Source organism: Mesoplodon densirostris, chromosome 5 (assembly GCF_025265405.1).
Source record: "Mesoplodon densirostris isolate mMesDen1 chromosome 5, mMesDen1 primary haplotype, whole genome shotgun sequence".
NCBI lineage: Eukaryota > Metazoa > Chordata > Mammalia > Artiodactyla > Ziphiidae > Mesoplodon > Mesoplodon densirostris.
Window position 1 is genome coordinate 119,827,515 of NC_082665.1, and position 19,994 is coordinate 119,847,508.

General features: G+C 44.4%; 1 protein-coding gene across 1 annotated transcript in view; it reads left to right on the forward strand.

Moving 5' to 3' along the window:
• The window catches only part of ITGB5 (integrin subunit beta 5), a 109,543-nt gene that overhangs the window by 19,884 nt on the left and 69,665 nt on the right, over positions 1 to 19,994 (forward strand). The window contains exon 4 of the mRNA XM_060099419.1: positions 10,278 to 10,527. Within this exon, the coding sequence (XP_059955402.1) occupies positions 10,278 to 10,527 (250 nt within the window). The remainder of the gene's footprint in view (positions 1 to 10,277; positions 10,528 to 19,994) is intronic.

Genomic DNA, 19,994 nt, shown 5'->3' on the forward strand with positions numbered 1-19,994 from the left:
TGATTACTCCAGGTACCTCATAGAAGTGGACTCACATATATATTTGTCCATTTGTGACTGGCTTATTTCACTTAGTGTAGCATCCTCCAGGTTCATCCATGCTGTAGCACATGTCAGAATTTCCTTCCTTTTCAAGCTGAATCATCCTCCATTGTACGTATAGACACATTTTGTTTATCCATTCACCCATCGATGGACTCTTGGATTGTTTCCACCTTTTGACTACTGTGAATAATGTTCTTGTTTTTCGTGGGAGGATGCTGGTATGTTTACTCCCTAGTTAATGCAAGTTTCTCAGGGAACATGCTACTGCCAGGAGAAAGTATTTCTTCCTGTTAGCAAATTCCATTTGAAACAGTGGCGTTCTGAAGGGACGATCTTGCAGAGTAGAGTTTTGTTTTTTTTTTTTTAATGATCCTGGAGCCTCTGCCAGCCCTGGAGTTGATTGTGGTATAAGGGAACTGACAGTTTTTGCACACCTACTCTGTGCCTATTACTTGACCTACCCGAAGGTAGCTGATGTAACTTTACACCTGAGGAGCTGCGTGCTCAAGGGCTCCCAGTCAGAGCAGCGAACCTGACTCAGTATTGAGTCTTGGTGGTTGCACAACTCATGGTGGTTTCTAGCTCACCACTTTTGTCATTTTGTATTGTACATGTTAGGTCCCTTGCGATGTCAAGGGAGGAAGTGAATGTGGCCCAATTAGAAAGTATCACATTGTTGAGAGAAGGCAGCTTTTTTCCCAAATCCCATTGATTTTTAGCCTTTCTTCTTTCTCATTGTCTAGGAAACCACTGGCAGTAACTATTTCCAGGTGGTTTGTTTAGACTTCAGGGCGGCTGGGTCAGTGGAAAGATGAGGGATCTAGTTGGCCGTCCTAGGTTCTGGTTCTGGCTCTGTTCCTAGCTCTGGGTCCTGGGCAAGCTGCTGTACTCCTTAACATCTCAGGGTCTTTGTCACCTTCATTCCTCACAGCCCTGTTCAGAGGCTTAAATGAGACTTTTTGTGTAAATGCATTTGAAGAACTTTTAATTATTGTTTTCAAAGAGTAATGGCCAAAGATGCAGATTTTGGAGTCAGCCACGTCTAGATTTGGATAGAGATTCTCACGTCTCAGAAATGGGTCTAGCACAGCCCTGTACGTCTTAAGCTCTTAGTATTGCCTGTTCTTCTTGTCGTCGTTAGAAAGAACTCTGAGTCACTGTGTATTTGAGAACCGTTGTATTTTGCTTATTGAATTGTCTTGGAAATAAGAAACAGAAGAAGGGTATAAGTGGCACAGAGCAGCATAAACTACTGGATGGCCCAGGGATTAGTGCTGGGATTAGCTGAAGTAACTGTTTTCACAAGTCATCTCACTGGAAGGGACACTTCACATTTTGTTTAGTGAGATTCCAAGTTGAGAGAGAGAAGGGAGCCCTTACAAAGCTGTGTGAGTGGGTAGAGAAGAGGAAGCTTCCTGAGAGCCAATGTCCGATGGTGTCCTCCGGGGGGAAGATGAATGCCTCTCCCCACGTGGAGTCAGGGTCAGGGTCAAGGGCTCTGACCTAGAAGGGGATGTAGGCGTTGTTGTAGACTATTAATATATCAGAACACAGTGTATTATAAGAATGGTTATGATTAACATCAAGGGTGTATTTTCCTTTTTAACATAACAGTGTAACAGTCACTTGAAGAAAATTCTTGAAGTCATTCACTTTAACGCTGTTTTTCATTCTTACTAGATCTTCTGTCTTTGTGTTCATATTTTCAAATATGTGTTCATATTTTTCATATACTAACAATGTATTTATTATTGTGTACTGTTTTCACTTAATTTTTGGAAACAAGGACCAAAATTAACACCTTCAGAAGAGTTATAGTTTGAGGGTCATCATCGAGGGAGGTTTTGATTTTTGGAACTGCTCATCTAGAATTACCCTGAGCCTGTGGTGCTCTCTCTAAGAAACATTCTTCATGGTGGCAAATCCTTATTCTTTAGGGTAGATTTAATGTAGGGAAGAGTTGGAGGTCACACAGAATCAGGGATGTCACAGTTTCAGTTCCAGTTTTCAAAATCAGAATTCAGGTGTGGCTCTAAGGCAGAGAGACTGTTTGCTTCGACTTATCAACTGGCTTTTTTTTTTTTTTTTTTTTTTTTGAGGTATGCGGGCCTCTAACTGTTGTGGCCTCCCCCGTTGCGGAGCACAGGCTCCGGACACGCAGGCCCAGCGGCCATGGCTCACAGGCCCAGCCGCCCCGCGGCATGTGGGATCTTCCCGGACCAGGGCACGAACCCGCGTCCCCCGCGTCGGCAGGCGGACTCTCAACCACTGGGCCACCAGGGAAGCCCTATCAATTGGCTTTTAAAACAGCCCCCAAAGAAGTGACTTGAGTGAGGGCACCCTCCTTGGGCAGAGTTCTCAAAGTTCTCATGAAGTTTATGCACAGTGCTTATTTATGCATGAAGCTCAACGTATACTCAGTTAAAGAAAGAAATCAGTCTTATTTGGTATAGTCAAATCTCTCACTAAGCATTATGATTCAGTTTCCAGTATTGGAAATAAATGGGAAACATGATCCTGTGTTTATACAAAATCGTGATGCGAGTGCTGTGTGCAGCTCTGGTCCTATGGAAGGTGCGGTGATGGAGAGCCCTTTGCTGTGGCGGTCAAGGTGAGGGAGGGACTGGCTGCCCTGTGAAGACACACCCAAGCTGTGAGGGTGTTTCAGTTTGTAGAGATGAAGACTAGGAGGAGATCAGATGATAATCTGAATTCCTAGAGGTCTAGAACCTTGTGAATATGTTTCTCAAATATAGAAACGCTTGAAGCCAATGATGCCTCTTAAAATTTTGAAAATTTCAGTAATTATAAAGAGAAGGACAGTCAAACTGCAGATATTTCTTTGGGGAAAGGGGAGAATGGTCTGTTGCAATTAACAACATTTTCACTTTACCAAGCGGGTACTTACTTCAGAGCAATGCCCCCGTGACTCAGGAAGGCATTCAGGTATGTAACGATTGGTTTTTCCATTGTGTATTTTTAGAAATGCTTTCCTGTCTCCTCCTTTGCCCTGCTCCCCAATACCTCATAATAGGTATTTGTTGAATGAAGTGTAGCACTTTACTAGCCTCATTTCAGACTAGTCAAGGACAAGCTTCAGTACAATATGTGAGGTACTTCACCAAGGCAAAGTTAATTGTTCCAGGATAAGCCTGGAAAAAAAAGAAAGAAAATTTTTCCTCTACTTTAAGCAGAATTTTTTGTTTTGCTTTGTTTTTTTAAAATTGAGATATAATTCACATACTGTAAAATTCACCATTTTGAAGTATACAGTTCAGTGGTTTGTAGTGTACTTGCAACATCACCACTATCTAATTCCAGAACATTTTCATCACCCTGAAAAGAAACCCTATACCTGTTAGTAGTCACTCCCTTTCCTCTGCCTCCACGTCATATTCAGCCCCTGACATCCACTAATCTATTTTCTATCTCTGAGGATTTGCTAACTCTGGACATTTCATTTAAATCATATAATATGTTGTCTTTTATGTCTGGCTTCTTTCACTTAAGCAAAATATTTTTAAGATTCATTGATGTTGTAGCATGTATCAGAACTTCATTCCTTTTTATGGCCAAATAATGTTCCATTGTATATTTATAGATACACCACATTTTAGTTGATAGATATTTGGGCTGTTTCCACTTTGGGACAATTAAGACTAATGCTGCAGTGAACATTTATGTACACGTTTTTGTGTGGACATATGTTTTCAATAATCTTGATTATATAGCTAGGAGTGGAATTGCTGGATCATATGGTAATTCTATGTTTAACGTTTTCAGGAACTGCCAAACTTTAAGCAAGATTTTGTATAAACACAAGATCATGTTTTCCATTTTGTTTCCAGTCCTGGAAACTGTATGTCAGGATAACAATCTTAAAAAAACCTTAACAAAGGGTATAAAATCCTTAAGAAAGGACGTAAACTTTAAAGCATATTGAAATGGTAAAAAGCTAGAGGTGGAGCAGTTAGAAAAGGTTTACTTAAGTCTTTATTTGCCTCAATTCCTTAGCCTGTTAAAACATGACCTCTGATTGGTAGCTTAAAATTTTTTTTTAATGTTTTATTTTGAAGTAATTTTAGAGTTGCAAGAAGTTGCAAAAATAATAGAGAGTTCTTGTGTACCCTTCTCAGCTTTTCCCAATGATAACATGTTACATAACCAGAGCATGTTATCAAAGCCAGGAAATTGACCTGGGTATCATACTGTTGACTAAACTACAGGTGATTGGTTGCTTTTGATATGGGCTTCATGCCAGCCCTTATCTATGCCCCTCTCCCACGTTCTGATTGGAGATGGCAGGTACCTGACTTAGGTATTGCTTCTGCTACCCAGACTGACAATGCACACTTAAAAAGACTTGATGGATGGATAGTACTTTGCTATAGACTGACTATGTTGAAATTCTAACTAACTCCCAATGTGATGGTATTGGGAAATGAAGGGGGGCCTTTGAGAGGTCATGGGGTGGAGCCCTCCTGAATGGGATTAGTGCTATCAAAACAAAACCCCAAAACCCTCAAGACCCTGGAGGGTGCTTCCCCGCTTCGGCCAGAAGTCTGTAGTATGAAACCCAGAAGAGGGCTCTCACCAGAACCTGACCACGCTGGCCTGTTCTTGGACTTAAGCCTTTATAACTGTGAGAAATAAATTTCTGTTGTTTGTAATCCACTTAGTCCATGGTACTTGTTACAGCAGCCTGAACTAAGATAAGATTATTTTCAAGGAAACTAGAAGTGCCAAGCCCTAATTGCTTGGGGTCAGACATTGTGAAGGCCAGTAACTCTTCTGATGGTTCCATCTGTTAAGTGTCAGAATTCTGAGGTGGGGAGTGGTGTTTGGTACAGCAGGGCGGCCGGTGAGGTAGTTCTTTGGTTCTGGGTCTGGATTTAATTCTGGGTACTAATTGCCTTCCGCTGCAGTGAACAGAGAGCTGGATGATAAGTCTTATAAGTTGTGCACTAGGCCCCTAATTCCCTGTTCAGCTGTAGTCCATTTTTAACATAGCTGATTTTAATGTTTCTTTCAATTTCTAGCACAGAAGTATAATTCTAGGGAATCAAAAAACTACTTATATTGGGGATAGCAGGAGTATTTATCTGTTGAGACACTACTTTGTCTTAATATTTGAACAAAAATCAATTTTTAAAAACCCAAAAGTTGTTGCTAGAATTCTCTACTTTCATTTGCTGGTAATGTTTGTCATCTGATATATGTTCCTAAGGAATAAGCTCACTTTTCACTTTTTATTGAAGGGAAGACAGAAGAAACCTTAAAAATACATTTCAGAGGGAATGCTGGTTGATATTGATTATGGTGGGAGAATCTACACTTAGGAACCCAGCAGTGGCAGGAATTCTTTGCGAAATACAGCTGGGGCTGGGTGCATTGGAAGCAGGAAAAACCAGCAGGACATGGGAGGGGCTGCTTGCAGGAGAAGCTTCCTCCTCACAGGTGTGAGGTGATCAGCTTTTCTCTTCTTCTTTTTTTTTAATATGTATTTATTTGGCTCCGTCGGGTCTTAGTTGCAGCATGTGGGATCTTCTTTGAGGCATGCAGGATCTTTCGTTGCAGTGTGCAGGCTCTTCGTTGTGTGTGGGCTTCTCTCTAGTTGTGGCACGTGGACTCCAGAGCGCTTGGGCTCTGTAGTTTGTGGCACACGGGCTCTCTTATTGAGGCCCGCGAGCTCAGTAGTTGTGGCGCACGGGCTTATTGCCCCGCAGCATGTGGGATCTTAGTTCCCCAACCAGGGATCGAACTCGCATCCCCTGCATTGTGAGGCGGTTTCTTTACCACTGGCCCACTGGGGAAGTCCCTGATCAGGTTTTCTTTTGGGTTTGCTTTATCCTATTTCTCTGATCCTGCTGCTTGTCCTGAGGCGGGGATTATGGGGGATGGTTCCAGACAGGAGGGCTGCAGCCACAGGAGGAGACGAGCCTGTAAGGGGTTCTTTTTTTTTTTCCTTTTAAATAAATTTATTTATTTATTTTTGGCTGCATTGGGTCTTCGTTGCTGTACGCGGGCTTTCCCTAGTTGAAGCAAGCAGGGGCTACTCTTCATTGTGGTGCGTGAGCTTCTCATTGTGGTGGCTTCTCTTTGTTGCAGAGCATGGGCTGTAGGCGCACGGGCTTAAGTAGTTGTGGCTCGTGGGCTCAGTAGTTGTGGCACGTGGGCTCTAGAGTGCAGGCTCAGTACTTGTGGCTCACGGGCTTAGTTGCTCCGCGGCATGTGGGATCTTCCTGGACCAGAGCTCGAACCCGTGTCCCCTGTGCGGATTCTTAACCACTGCACCACCAGGGAAGTCCCTGTAAGGGGGTCTTATATGGAGAGGGAGGAGGGGGACACGTGGGCTGGGTGGTGTCACCAGAGACTGGCACAGATCAAGTGCCCACAGTGAAGGCGAGCCCGGCTCTCACTCTCCTGGACTCACGGGAGGTGGCGACTGGTTGAAAGTCTCAGGTGGGGTCTTCCCTGGTGGCACAGTGGTTGAGAATCCGCCTGCCAATGCAGGGGACACGGGTTCGATCCCTGGTCCGGGAAGATCCCACATGCCGTGAGCAACTGAGCCCGTGTGCCACAACTACTGAGCCTGTGCTCTAGAGCCCGCAAGCCACAACTACTGAGCCCGTGTGCTGCACCTCCTGAAGCCCGCACGCCTAGAGCCCGTGCTCCACAACAAGAGAAACCACTGCAATGAGAAGCCCCTGCTCACTGCAACTAGGCAAAGCCTGCACGCAGGAACGAAGACCCAACACAGCCAAAAATAAATTAAAAAAAAAAAAAAAAAAAAGGAAATATTGTCGTTACGATAAAAAAAAAAAAAAAAGTCTCGGGTGTTGCAGAACTGGTTGGCTGGAGGTATTGTTGAGTGTGCATGGTTCCGGAAGTGTACCCAAAGATGGAGAATGTGCCCCAGACCCTGTCCCGACATAGGGCGCCCCTGGAGTGCAGCAGCAGCTTCACCTTCAGTCAGCTAACTATGGGGGCTCCCTCGGTGGGGGAGTTACGGCACTGTAGCTTAATTCCCGTGCTTAGCACCCACGCTGAGAACTGGTCCAGAAATGTCAGTCCCTCCAAAATCTGCTGATGTAACTTGAGTCCAAGCTCGTACTGCTCACCACACAACAGGCCAGTAAATTGAGAGACGAGTTGCTGGGGCAAGGAATAGCAACTGTATTGGGAAAGTCAGCAGACCGAGGAGATGGTAGACTAGCGTCTCAAAGAACCATCTTCCCTGGGTTAGAATTCTGGCTTCTTTAATACTAACAGGGGAGAGAGGGTAAGGGCGTGGTTCCTGCCAGACTTGGAAGGGGCTGTGTTAATTTCTTCCTCCTTGCAGCTAATCACAGGTAGGCCTGGTCAGGATGTTTCCTGTGAGCTAAACAAAGGTATTTTAGCGTAATGCTCATTACCTGGGAGGCAGGGTTCCCAGAGCTGGGTCAGTATGTATAATTTAATCTTATAGGCAACATCCCTTTAGTGATTAACTTGTAGTAGAATAATAAGGTTCTTCCCTATTACACTCACAGAACATTCCATTATTGCCAAGGCCCATTGAGGAGTCTGTAGCATTTAAAATCCAGCATAGGTAAGGTAGCCATAAACCCTCAGTCTGAACATTAATGATATTCCCCCTTTTCTTATACCCCTCCCTTCTTGGAAAACTGGGAGAGAAATTTTTTTTTTTTTTTACCATTTGCAGCCTCCCTATGGGGAGGTGTGTGTGTGTTGTAGTGATCAATTTCTCTTAGAATTTAATGACAAGAGATTTCTTACTTCAGAATAGATAACCTCTTAGTATACTCAGAGACCTATGTACCACATCTTGTTTCCCTCTTTGCCTTCATGTCTGGAAAATTTGGAGTTAAATACAATACCCAAGGCCGTTAGCCATTCACACTCAAGTTTTTGGCAGAATGTTCTGTCTCTTTTTAGCCCCACAGGAAATTGCTTTAATAATTGACTTTCAGGGGAACTGAGGCCGAAGTTTTTCTTGCGTAGGAGCATTTGTATGGTGTGTATATATGCTGTCTCCTCAGTACCCACAATAATTAGCATCCTCCCCATTTTACTGATCCAGAAACTGAGCAGCAAGTTTAAAGGAGCCTGAGGTCTTGAGCTCTTGGTGACAAGGTCTGGATTCCAGCCCAGCTCTTGCTTTCCGAGGCTAGTGTCCACTTCCCTCGCATGGTTGCCTTCCAGCCTCCCTGAATCCAAGCTAGTTCCCTGTTTCCTGGTCCTTTAGTGTTCATCTGTAATTGCTCATAGTCCCCCAAAAGGTGGAAGTGGATTCTGGATTAAAGAAGGTATACCCGGGAACTTGGGGGAAGGGCACAGGTAACAGGATACAGGAGACCTTGTAAAGAGGTCATGGGATTGGACAGAGGGGACATGATCGCAGGCCCTCCCGCCCCTCCCCCACTGTGATGTGGCCTCCAGGGATGGGAGGGGCCCTGTGCAGGGACATGGGAACCAGAGACAGATACTGTAGCAGTCCGGAATTCATTCTGGAAGAAATCTCGAACATTCCTCTGTTTGAGTCAGACTCCAGTGGCTTTTAAAAATAGGCTTGTACCAACAGGCAACCCAAATGGCATCCATCATCAGGCGAGAGCAGCACATGCAAGGACAAGTCAGGGGAAGCAGGCTTGGCTCTGTCCTTCAGACTCCCAAGGTAATTATAATAACCATACTTCATGTGGGCAGGCCTTCACTGCTTACGGAACACTCCCTCCCACACGAGTGTGCTTCCTGCCTTCATGCTGTAGTGCTGTTGTTACTGCCAGTTTACAGTGAAGGAACTGGAGGCTCGGGTTGCACCGCTAGTTGAGGGGCAGAGCTGGAACTTGGACTAAGATCTTGTTAATGACGTAAGTATGCCTCGTCTGGGGTGGGAGGAGGTGCGGGGAGCGCAGAGCACTGGCTTCCTTATCCTGCAAGTTCAAGAAGGCTTCAGCTCGCTGGTTGTCCGCTTGAGGTGAAAGATGGATTCCTCTGAGACGTGACTGCGGGCAGATGAGGTGTGGACCTTCATGCGGGACGAGGCCACCTTCGCCACTGCACCCTTGAACACACAAAGGACGTCCAGATTTCAAATGTGTGTGGACAGTTCTCGCCGAAGGGTTCAAGGACATCTCTTGGTGCCTCTGAGAGGCTAACAAGCCTGAGGGCAGATAGGATCACCTGGTAAACTTCACTACTTGAAGTTGTTTCTGAACAGTGTGTTTTTTAGAGATTATGAATGATGAAGGATCATCATCCTGGCACGCGTCCTCCAGTTAGTGCGCCGACTTGGTTTGGGCCTTTCTGCACACCATGTGGGGCTGGCTTGCAGAGGCCACGCCTGCCAGAAACTGCCTTTTTTTTCGTTGTTCTTTTCCTCTGAATCAATTTCTTTTCCCTTTGGCTGTTGACTGCTTATTACAGAACCAAAAGTTATTTTCTCTTTCTTGTAGCTGTAGGCAAATCTAGTAGTGTTTCTTTTCTTTTTCTTCTTTTTCTTTTCGGTGGTGCTAAAATTTGGAACATGTCTTCCTATATTTATACATATAATTTATGATAATGATGGTTTGTGTCTGTAATATCAGATATGCTGGAGAACTAAATACGATTGTTTGATAAATGGCTAGGGAGATAGAGATAGGTGGCCCGGCATAAGCATAAACATTTTTGCCCTCTGGGGGTATTTTAAGTAACCATCCTTGTTTTCCCAGTCTTCCTTGCCTTGTACATCTCTCTTCCCCACCTCAGTTCTTACTCATGTCTGTACCCTTCTTTTGTTAATTTCTTTCCTGTTTTCTGTGTCACGTACACCTTTACAGTCTCCTGGCCACATTCCCATCTTGGCCAGTCGTTTCTCTGAAGTTGGTATGTTGTTGGTAGGCTATCTTCACCCAATTTGTGTCTGTGGAATTGTCTGGCTCACTGTCCACCAGTTACCTAAGGATCCTTTTTGCTGAGAAAACAGAACACGACTAAGGAGATTGGTTCTTAAAGAGTTTCCTTAAAAAATGCTGAGGCCTGTGTGTGAAAGGAGAACCTAGAGCTGCATCCTCAGCACCCATATTCCCTTCGGTCACTCTGTTTCCAGAGTGAAAAAGATGTCTTCTGAGAGGCACACAATCACTAAAGAAAAGTCAGAGGTGGACCAGCTTTGAAAGCAAAACCCATCCCTTCAGCCCCAGCGAATTGAATGACCTCTAACACGCACGGTCTCTCGGTTGGCACAGGTGACAAGACTACCTTCCAGCTGCAGGTTCGACAGGTGGAGGATTATCCAGTGGACTTGTACTACCTGATGGACCTCTCTCTGTCCATGAAGGATGACCTGGACAACATTCGGAGCCTGGGCACCAAGCTTGCCGAGGAGATGAGGAAGCTCACCAGCAACTTCCGCTTGGGGTTTGGGTCTTTTGTAGACAAGAACATCTCTCCTTTCTCCTACACGGCGCCAAGGTACCAGACCAACCCGTGCATTGGGTGAGTGACCAGCTGCCCTTCTGTTGGGTATTCAAGGATGGGGGAATGGATCAGCGGGAAGACTGAGCCTAAAGAAAGGCCTAGGGAGGTCATATCTGGGTGCGGGGAGGGAACCTGGCTGAGGTGTTAAATTAGATGAAGGATGATTCAGCTCTGTCCTCCCTGTGCCTGCGAAGAAATAAATTGTTACAAGGTTGCAGAAAGATACAATGATGATAGCTCATTTGTTTTCCTGCCTGCCAGACACAGCACTGTTTTCTACATTAATAGATTTTAGAGAGGGTTCTCAGGAAGTGATAGACCCCCGGTGATCAGGGAGGGAGCAGGCAGACAACCTAAACTATCTCCTTGTTTGGAGTGACTGAGATGTTTGGAATAAATGAATCCCAAGTCGGTTCCTATTGTTTATATCCATAACTATAACTTACCTTGACACAACAAAATGAAAACCCTGCCCTTTGTAGGTGTGATTTTTTTTTTTTTTTCCCAACATAAGTACTCGAATTAGAAAATATTCGACAGGGCTTCCCTGGTGGCGCAGTGGTTAAGAGTCCGCCTGCCAATGCAGGGGACACGGGTTTGAGCCCTGGTCCGAGAAGATCCCACATGCCGTGGAGCAACTAAGCCCGGGCGCCACAACTACTGAGCCTGCGCTCTAGAGCCTGCGTGCCACGACTACTGAGCCCTCGTGCCACAACTACTGAACCTGTACTCTAGAGCCTGCGTGCCTCAACTACTGAAGCCCGCATGCCTAGAGCCCGTGCTCTGCAACAAGAGAAGCCACTGCAATGAGAAGCCTGCACACCACAAGGAAGAGTAGCCCCCCACTCGCGGCAACTAGAGAAAGCCCATGCACAGCAACAAAAACCCAATGCAGCCAAAAATAAATAAATTTTAAAAATTAAAAAAAATTTTTTTTAAAGAAAATTTTTGAGAAATTATTAGAGAACAAGAGTTTCTAACTACTGCAGTGAGCAAATCCAAAAGTAGGTAATGACTCAAACTTGAAGGAAGTTTATTTTCTGCTAACCTAAGTGCAACTGGGTCTCCTGATCAGTGGACACCTGCCCTCTAAGCAGTGAGGGTCCCAGGCTCCATTGGTTCACATGTGGCTTGTAAGGTCATCATGCCTGGAGGATTGCTCATAGGAGGATCCTATGGACCAGGAAAGAGTGGCCTTTGCTCCTACATTCTGCTCTACAGAGCTGGGTTCTAGCAGGGAGGCTGGGAACTAGGTTAGCTGTGTGCAGTGGAAGAGGAAAGGGGATGGTGAATAGGTCCCTGCCCTAGTGCATTTGTGTATTGGAGGTGGAGGGTCACTTCCTCCAGCTCCCCAATATAACCTTTGTGAAGGTGGTTTGTTTCCTTTTTGGGCTTTCAAGTGTTCTTTTAAATGGCAAGATTATGCAGTGTGACAACGAGTGATAACCTTCAACTTTTTCTTGACTCATTTCCATGTTCAGCTTTGGTTAGGCTTTGCCATGTGAGGCCCCAAAGCATCGCTAGATGAGGAATAGCTAAGACTTACGTTCTTACTAAGTGTCAGGCACCCACTGCACTTCATACCTTATATGGATTATCCCATTTAAATCTCGTAGCAATCTTTTGAGGTCTCTAGAAGTGAGCTGTATTTCATTTTATTTATTTATTTTATTATTATTTTAAAATTAATTTAGTTTTGGCTGCGTTGGGTCTTCGTTTCTGCACGCAGTATCTCTAGTTGCAGCGAGTGGGGTCTGTGTTGAGGTGCGCAGGCTTCTCATTGCAGTGGCTTCTCTTGTTGCGGAGCACAGGCTCTAGGCACGCAGGCTCAGTAGTTGTGGCGCACGGGCTTAATTGCTCCTCAGCACGTGGGATCTTCCTGGGCCAGGGATCGAACCCGTGTCCCCTGCACTGGCAGGCGGGTTGTTAACCACTGAGCCACCAAGGAGGTCCCGGTGAGCTGTATTTTAAAGATGAGGAAACCGAGGCTTAGAAGGATTACACAAATAGTAAGGGGTAGACTTGGAATATGAATCAGGTTGAACTACTTCCAGAGTCTGTTTCCATTAATATGATGCTTATTTTTTCCCCATCCAAATCACACTGCCACCTAGATGCTTTCCTTGAGTTTGAGTAATAATACCCATTCCAAAACCACCCACCCTTCTAGGCACTCGCCTAAGGGTAATGTTAGGCTATGCTGCAGTAACAAGCAATCCCCAGATCTCAGTGGCTCAACACAATGAAAATTTATTTCTTGCTTGTACAAAATCTGATGGGAGCTGCTTTCTGTGGCGGCTCTTCTTCAAGTGGTGACTCAGGAATTTGGGCATCTTGTGATGTCATTTTTGATTCTTTGTCTCCTTGGCTGCCCCTGAGGGGAAGAGGGCTGCTCGTAAGCCCCTGAGCCTGTCTAATTTCTTGTCTCCCCTTTGGCAGCCTCAGCAGTTCCCAGTTCTGGGTTGGACTGGGGGGTGGGGGTGAGGTGGTATTTATGCTGTTATTGTATGTTCTGAATCCTTCCTGACCCTTCTGTACACACTCCTAGAAGCTAACTTAGATCTTCCCCGGGATTGCAATGACACAACAGTGGAAAAAACAATAAGATAAGAAAAAATTTTAGATACAAATGAGATTCTAAGTTCCTTAGCCACAGAGAGGCACTAGGTGTCCTCACTTGCTGGGTTTAGATTCCTCCTGGCCATAGGTAGCTGCTGGCATTATTGTCACTTTGGTCCTGTCCCCAAGGCCCTTTTCAGCTGCATCCCAGTGCCACATGTCTTTTTGTTGGAGTTCTGCTACTTACCAGGAGCAACAGCATCTTAACCCAACATTTTTTCAGTTCATCCGGAATAGTGATTCTGTCTGCTACTTTTCACCTCTGCTCTCTGGTTGGTCCTGTCTCCTGAGAGACAGGGCGTGTCTCTACTTTGATTCTTCTGGGGACCATCGGTGAACTGTTAGATGCTACATTGGAGGCTGGCAGAGGATGAAGGACTGGCTCGGGGCCCTCAGCATTGAATGAATATTCAAGGTTATTACACTCTCCTTATTCAGAGCTACTTCTCCAAGCCCTAGAAGGCAGAACCAACTGCAGACAGTAGAAGTTTTGACAGTGAGTACAAGGCACACTGACAAGCTGCTTGGGAGACAGGAAATCTGGTGAAAGAATGGGAGTTTGGAAGGAAACATCAGGTCTGAGTTATACAGATCTCTCTTCCCTAAGCTGGGCAGCACAAAAGGGGAGTCGCTGCATGGCTCAGTGAGCAGGCTGAGATGTATCTCCCGCGTCCAGGCAGTGGACTCTGTGTGGTTGCCTGGGTATCCTCAGAGATTCCCCATGGTTCCCGGAGGAGAACAGAGCAAGTGGGGGGGATGTAATCAGGCTGTTTCTGTTCCTGATTCAGCCTGTACATGTGCTTTGTTAGCTTTCCTAAGTTTTAATGGCACTGTGAATTAGTTACCAACAGTTAAAAATAAAAGATTTAACAAAGAATAGCCAGGATTTTAGGTTTTCTCACAAAACTAAGAGGTCTAGTAAAGTCAGCCTTGTCCCACATGTTGTTTGGCTGCCACAGTCCCTACCACTCCCTCTCGTCTCCCAGCTGGGCTGCTTCCTTGGTTCTGTTATCGGGCCCTCTCCAGATTCTTGGACAGCAATACCATAGAAACGAATATTGCTCCCACAAGACTCTTAGGCAAATGAAGCTTTTTATTGAAAGGATAGCTTGTGCATAAGGGAGGAGGTGGAAAAGAGTGTCAATTCCCCGAGGACTTTCTGGGAAGGGGTTTTAAAGGCAGTGTGAGGGAGGAGGCCACAGGGTGCCTGAGCAGCTTGTGCTCAGTTCTAGGATTGGTTGGCATGGAGGTGAAGTTTGGAGCATCATCAACCTTCAGGTTTCAAGCAGTCTGGGGTCTATGTGCCCGCAGTCAGCAGTTTTCATCTGGGGGCCTGCTTCCTGCTAAAACTGGGAGTTTGGCAATTCTGCTAGGTGGCGGATTTATAGTTCCTCTTTTGTCCTTTGGGAACCATGTACAGACGTCAATGGAACAGAGATAGAGCTAATCTTTTACTCCTGTGAGTCTCTGGTTGTTGTCTTAGAAGCCCAAGCTTTTAGGTGCTGTTTTTCTGGCCTGTCAAGCCCGCTTTCTCAAGGTCATTTCCTTGGTCCTTTTCCAAAATGGCTGTCCTGTTGTCTTCCTGTCTCAGTTTGAGTTCCATGCTTGGCTCCGTAGTTGCTGTCTGTGATCCTTGTCTGTTCTTTTCCTTCAGCTCATGTGGAGAGAAGATGACAGCGTTCTCTTTCAATGGTACCTTCTGTTAGGTTTTTCTCCTGTGGTGGTGTGGAAGCAGCAGCAGTAGCCCCGGGAAGTTTTGGGGAGATGGGGGAGTCAGGAGGAGTGATTTAACCACCTGTGCAGGACATCTCAGAAGAGAACCAGTTTTTTGTGGGGCTTTCTTGAGGTCTGTCCCTCCTGCTCCGGATGTTTCGGCCAAAGGATCAAAATCCTAGACTTATCCCCTCCCATCTTAGAATGAACCAGAAATGCCAGAACTGAAGTAAGTAGTACCAGGGCTGCGGTAAGAAGAGAAAAAAAGTCATTTAATCATCAGATTAAAGAACTGTTTAATTGCTATTCTGAGTGATAGAAACAGTGTTCCTGGGAAGAGTCACATGATATTCACTGGTACAGGATCTGATGGATTAATCCGGCCTGTTATTTCTGGTTCTGAACACTTTTTCTTTTGTTAGAGGTATTAGGCTGTTGCTGACATACACGCCATGTCTCATTTATATGTGGCATCTAAAAAGGCCAAGCTCATAGAAACAGACAGTAGAGTGGTGATTGACAGGGGAAGGGGGAAATGTTGGTCAAAGGGTGCAAACTTACAGTTATAAGATGAATGCATTCTGGAGCTCTAATGTACAGTATGGTGGTGATAGGCAACAATACTAGACTTGAAATATACAATTGTATACTTGAAAGTTGTTCAGAGAGTACATCTTAAGAGTTCTCACCACGCACACAAAAAATAGAAATACATATGTAAAAATCTTTGCAAGTGAGAGAATACATTTCATCCTTCATCATTTATATTTTTTCTTACCCTTTGTATTTCTTCCAAGAGGTCATGGTACTCCTTCACCCCCTTGAAGGTACTATTTCATTGTCTTCTGGCATGTCCTGTGGCTGATGAAAAGTCTTCTATCTAATGGTTTTCCTTCTCTTTGGTGGCTTTGAATATTTCCCTGTGCTTTTCATGTCCTATAACGATACACATTCCAATGTGGCTAGGTTGGATTTAGTACTTTTATTTGCATTGTTCAGAACTTGCTCTGCTTGTTTAATCTGAGGATATAGCTTTATTCTTGAAAATTTTCAGACATCATCTGACTCCTGTCTCCAATTCTCTCCATTTTCTTTCTAACACTACTAAGTGAGTGTTGGGGCCTCTCATTCTAAACTTCATGTTTCTAAATTTTTCTCCCATAGTTTCTAGCTCTTTCTTTCCCTTAGCTTCATAATAGAAATTTTCTTCCAGTTTATCATTTTGTTCTTCAATTAAAGAAAATTATATTGGAGTATAGTCAATTAACAATGTTGTGTTAGTTTTAGGTGTACAGCAAAGTGATTCCATTATACATATACATGTACGTATTCTTTTTCAAATTCTTCTCCCATTTTGGTTTTTACAGAATATTGAGCAGAGTTCCCTGTGCTATACAGTAGGTCCTTGTTATCTGTTTTAAATATAGCAGTGTATACATGTCAATCCTAAACTCCCAGTCTATCCCCACCCCCCCACCCTTCTCCCCTGGTAACCATAAGCTCAGTTCTCTAAGTCTGGGAGTCTGTTTCTGTTTTGTAAATAAGTTCATTTGTATCATTTTTTCTAGATTCCACACATAAACGACATCATATGATATTTGTCTTTGTCTGACTTATTTCACTTAGGATGATAATATCCAGGTCCATCCATGTTGCTGCAATGGCATTATTTCATTCTTTTTAATGGCTGAGTAACATTCCATTGTATATATGTACCACATCTTCTTTTTTTTTTTGGCCACGCCACGCAGCTTGTGGGATCTTAGTTCCCCAGCCAGGGATTGAACCCGTGCACCCTGAAGTGGAAGTGCAGAGTCCTAACCACTGATTGCCAGGGAATTCCCACATCTTTTCATCTGTTGATGGACATTTAGGTTGCTTCCACGTCTTGGCTATTGTAAACAACGCTGCAGTGAACATTGGGGTGCATGCATCCTGTCGAATCATGTTTTTCTCCAGATATATGCCCAGGAGTGGGATTGCTGGATCATATGGTAGCTCTATTTTTAGTTTTTTAAGGAATCTCCTTACTGTTCTCCATAGTGGCTGTACCAATTTACATTCACACCAACAGTGTAGGAGGGTTCCGTTTTCTCCACACCCTCTCCAGCATTTATTGTTTGTAGATTTTTTTTGATGATGGCCATTCTGTCGGGTGTGAGGTGATACCTCATTGTAGTTTTGATTTGCATTTGTCTAATAATTAGTGATGTTGAGCATCTTTTCATGTGTCTCTTGCCCATCTGTACGTCTTCTTTGGAGAAATGTCTATTTAGGTCTTCTGTCCATTTTTTGATTGGGTTGTTTGTATTTTTTGATATTGAGCCACATGAGCTGTTTGTAAATTTTGGAGACTAATCCTTTGTCAGTCGCACCGTTTGCAAATATTTTCTCCCATTCTGCAGGTTGTCTTTTCGTCTTGTTTATGGTTTCCTTTGCTGTGCAAAAGCTTTTGAGTTTAATTAGGTTCCATTTGTTTATTTTTATTTCCCTTACTCTAGGAGATTGCTTGAGAAAGATATTGCTGCAATTTATGTCAGAGTGTTGTGCCTATGTTTTCCGCTAAGAGTTTTATAGTATCTGGTCTTACATTTAGGTCTTTAATCCATTTTGAATTTATTTTTGTGTATGGTATTAAAGAATGTTTTTTAAAAAATAAGTCTTTATTTATTTTTGGCTGTGTTGGGTCTTTGTTGCTGCATGCGGGCTTTCTCTAGTTGTGGCGAGCAGGGGCTACTCTTTGTTGCGGTGCACAGGCTTCTCATTGTGGTGGCTTCTCTTGTTGCGGAGCATGGGCTCTAGGCGTGCAGGCTTCAGTAGTTGTGGCGCGCGGGCTCAGTAGTTGTGGCTTGTGGGCTCTAGAGCGCAGGCTCAGTAGTTGTGGTGCACAGGCTTAGTTGCTCTGCGGCATGTGGGATCTTCCTGGACCAGGGCTTAAACCTGTGTCCCCTGCATTGGCAGGTGGATTCTTAACCACTGCGCCACCAGGGAAGTCCCAAGAATGTTCTAATTTCATTTTTTTAATACAGTTGTCCAGTTTTCCCAGCAACATTTATTGAAGAGACTATCTTTCCTCCATTATATAGTCTTGCCTCATTTGTCATAGATTAATTGACCATAGGTGCATGGGTTTATTTCTGGGCTTTCTATCCTGTTCCTTTGATCTATATTTTGGTTTTTGTGGCAGTACCTTGTTCTTCAATTTTTTTAATCCATACACTGAAGTTTCATTTTTGAATTTGAGTGACAATATTTTTTATTTGGTTCTTTCTTTTAGACTTCTGTTTTTCATACTATTTTTTCATAGCCTTCTGATTTTTTTTTCTTCCTAATAATATCCCATTCTAGTCTTTGGTATTTTGTCCTTCTCCTTGAATGTTTTAAATATCTTTGTTTTAATGTACTTTAGATAATTTTGTTGTCTGTTTCTTGAACTGCAGATCCTGCAGTTGGTTGAATTTGCTGATATTCCTTCATGGTAGTTTATTTCTCACGGGGTCTATAACTTTTTCATTAGCTCCTCTTCATCAGAGGTTGTTTTCCATTAGGGGACCATGTGCCCCAGGGGTACTGACTTCCCTGCAGGGTGGTTTTCTGTTCCCTGATGCTAGGATCCTCTGGGTTTCACTGTGGGACTAGTTCTGTTTATTTCTCAGCAGGGGGGTTCCTTCCTTGTAAAAGTAATGAATTCTGACTTGTTTAGGCCTGGAGTTACAATCTTTATGGGTGATTCATCTCTCCATGAGCCCAGAGTGCATCTTCCTTGCTTCTCTCCCAGGCCAGTGGCTGGAATTTTTCTGGGTTTGATTTTAGTGACAGGGCAGCTCTTTGTAACACTCAGCTTTATGCAGAGAGCCCTGTTCCAGTGCTCAGCCCTGCGCTGGCCTGAGGTCCATCATCTGTCCCTGTTAGAACCTGGCCCCAAGCCCCAGACCTTTGTCAGGCCCCAGCACGCTAGGGTGGGGGGGGTGGGGGACCCCTTTGCCACGAGATCCCTGCTCACTTCCCACCTAGTTTAAGTCCCGTTCATTTGTGCAATGCTTTTCTCTCGGTTCCTGGCACCTGGGATTTCCCTGCTAAGCTTCCAGTCTTGGCTACATATTAACATTTTTGAAGATTAGATTTTTACCCAGCAGTTCTCTTTGTTTAGAGGAAGAGGGGAAGTCTTTTCCTGTCAGCTCCGTGGTCCACAATATTGTCCTGAAGCATTAGATTGTTTTTTTGGATTTGCCTACATCTATTTGCAGATGCAAATAGGATTCACTTTTTATACACACATGCTCCCCCAGGCTCTTTAAGCATATATATTTTATTCATCTTCCTGGTTCATAATTCTTAATCTAGTAAAGATTTAGTAGGCCCTAAACTGGGGTCCTATGGCACAGACACAGTTGGGGGTGAGAGGGCTTCCTGGCATGAGACCCTCAAACACCCAGATCTTCAGGTCGCTCAGACAGCTCTTCCAGGGGTTAAATTAGTCCCAGTTGACATTGTTTTCCAGAGACTACGGAGACATTCAACAGAGCCTGTGTGACAGAGATGTTTCCCTCTCACTAAGAGGTGATTCTGGTTTGGTTATAATAAATTCTCTGAAATGAAGTCTTCTCTGTGGCAAACACATTTTCTAGTTCCTGATTATTAATAGTAATTCTCCACAGTAAAAATATATCTACTTATTCCCCTTTGCAGGAAGGGAAGAGGTAAAAAATGCTGAACTAATTTGGCTGAGCTTTTCACAGCTTTTCTGGTTTTCTCACTGAAGAGCAGTCATCGTTTTGTGCCTCTTCTCGCTTCCTCAACCGACCCCATCAACCGAGACAGTAAACACCTGAAGTCCGCAGCCATGGACCAGCACAGCACAGAGGGTCAAGTTGCTCAGAGGGCAAGGGAGCGGAGTGAGAGTTTGTGTACATTTCCTTCCTCCTGGGCCCATGTATTTGTCAGATCACTATGATGGGACCTCAGCTCACTTCCTGCTTCCAGCTGGGAATGCAATTTCCATGACCTTTGTCTTTATGGGGAACTGAGATGAGAATGAAAAGTTTGGGAAGAATAGAAAGTTGGGGTGGCCCGGAGGCATGGGTTACAGAAGAGCCTGACCTGTGCAAACACAAGGGGCGGGTGAAGATTTTGGGGGAAGGAGGAGGGAGTGA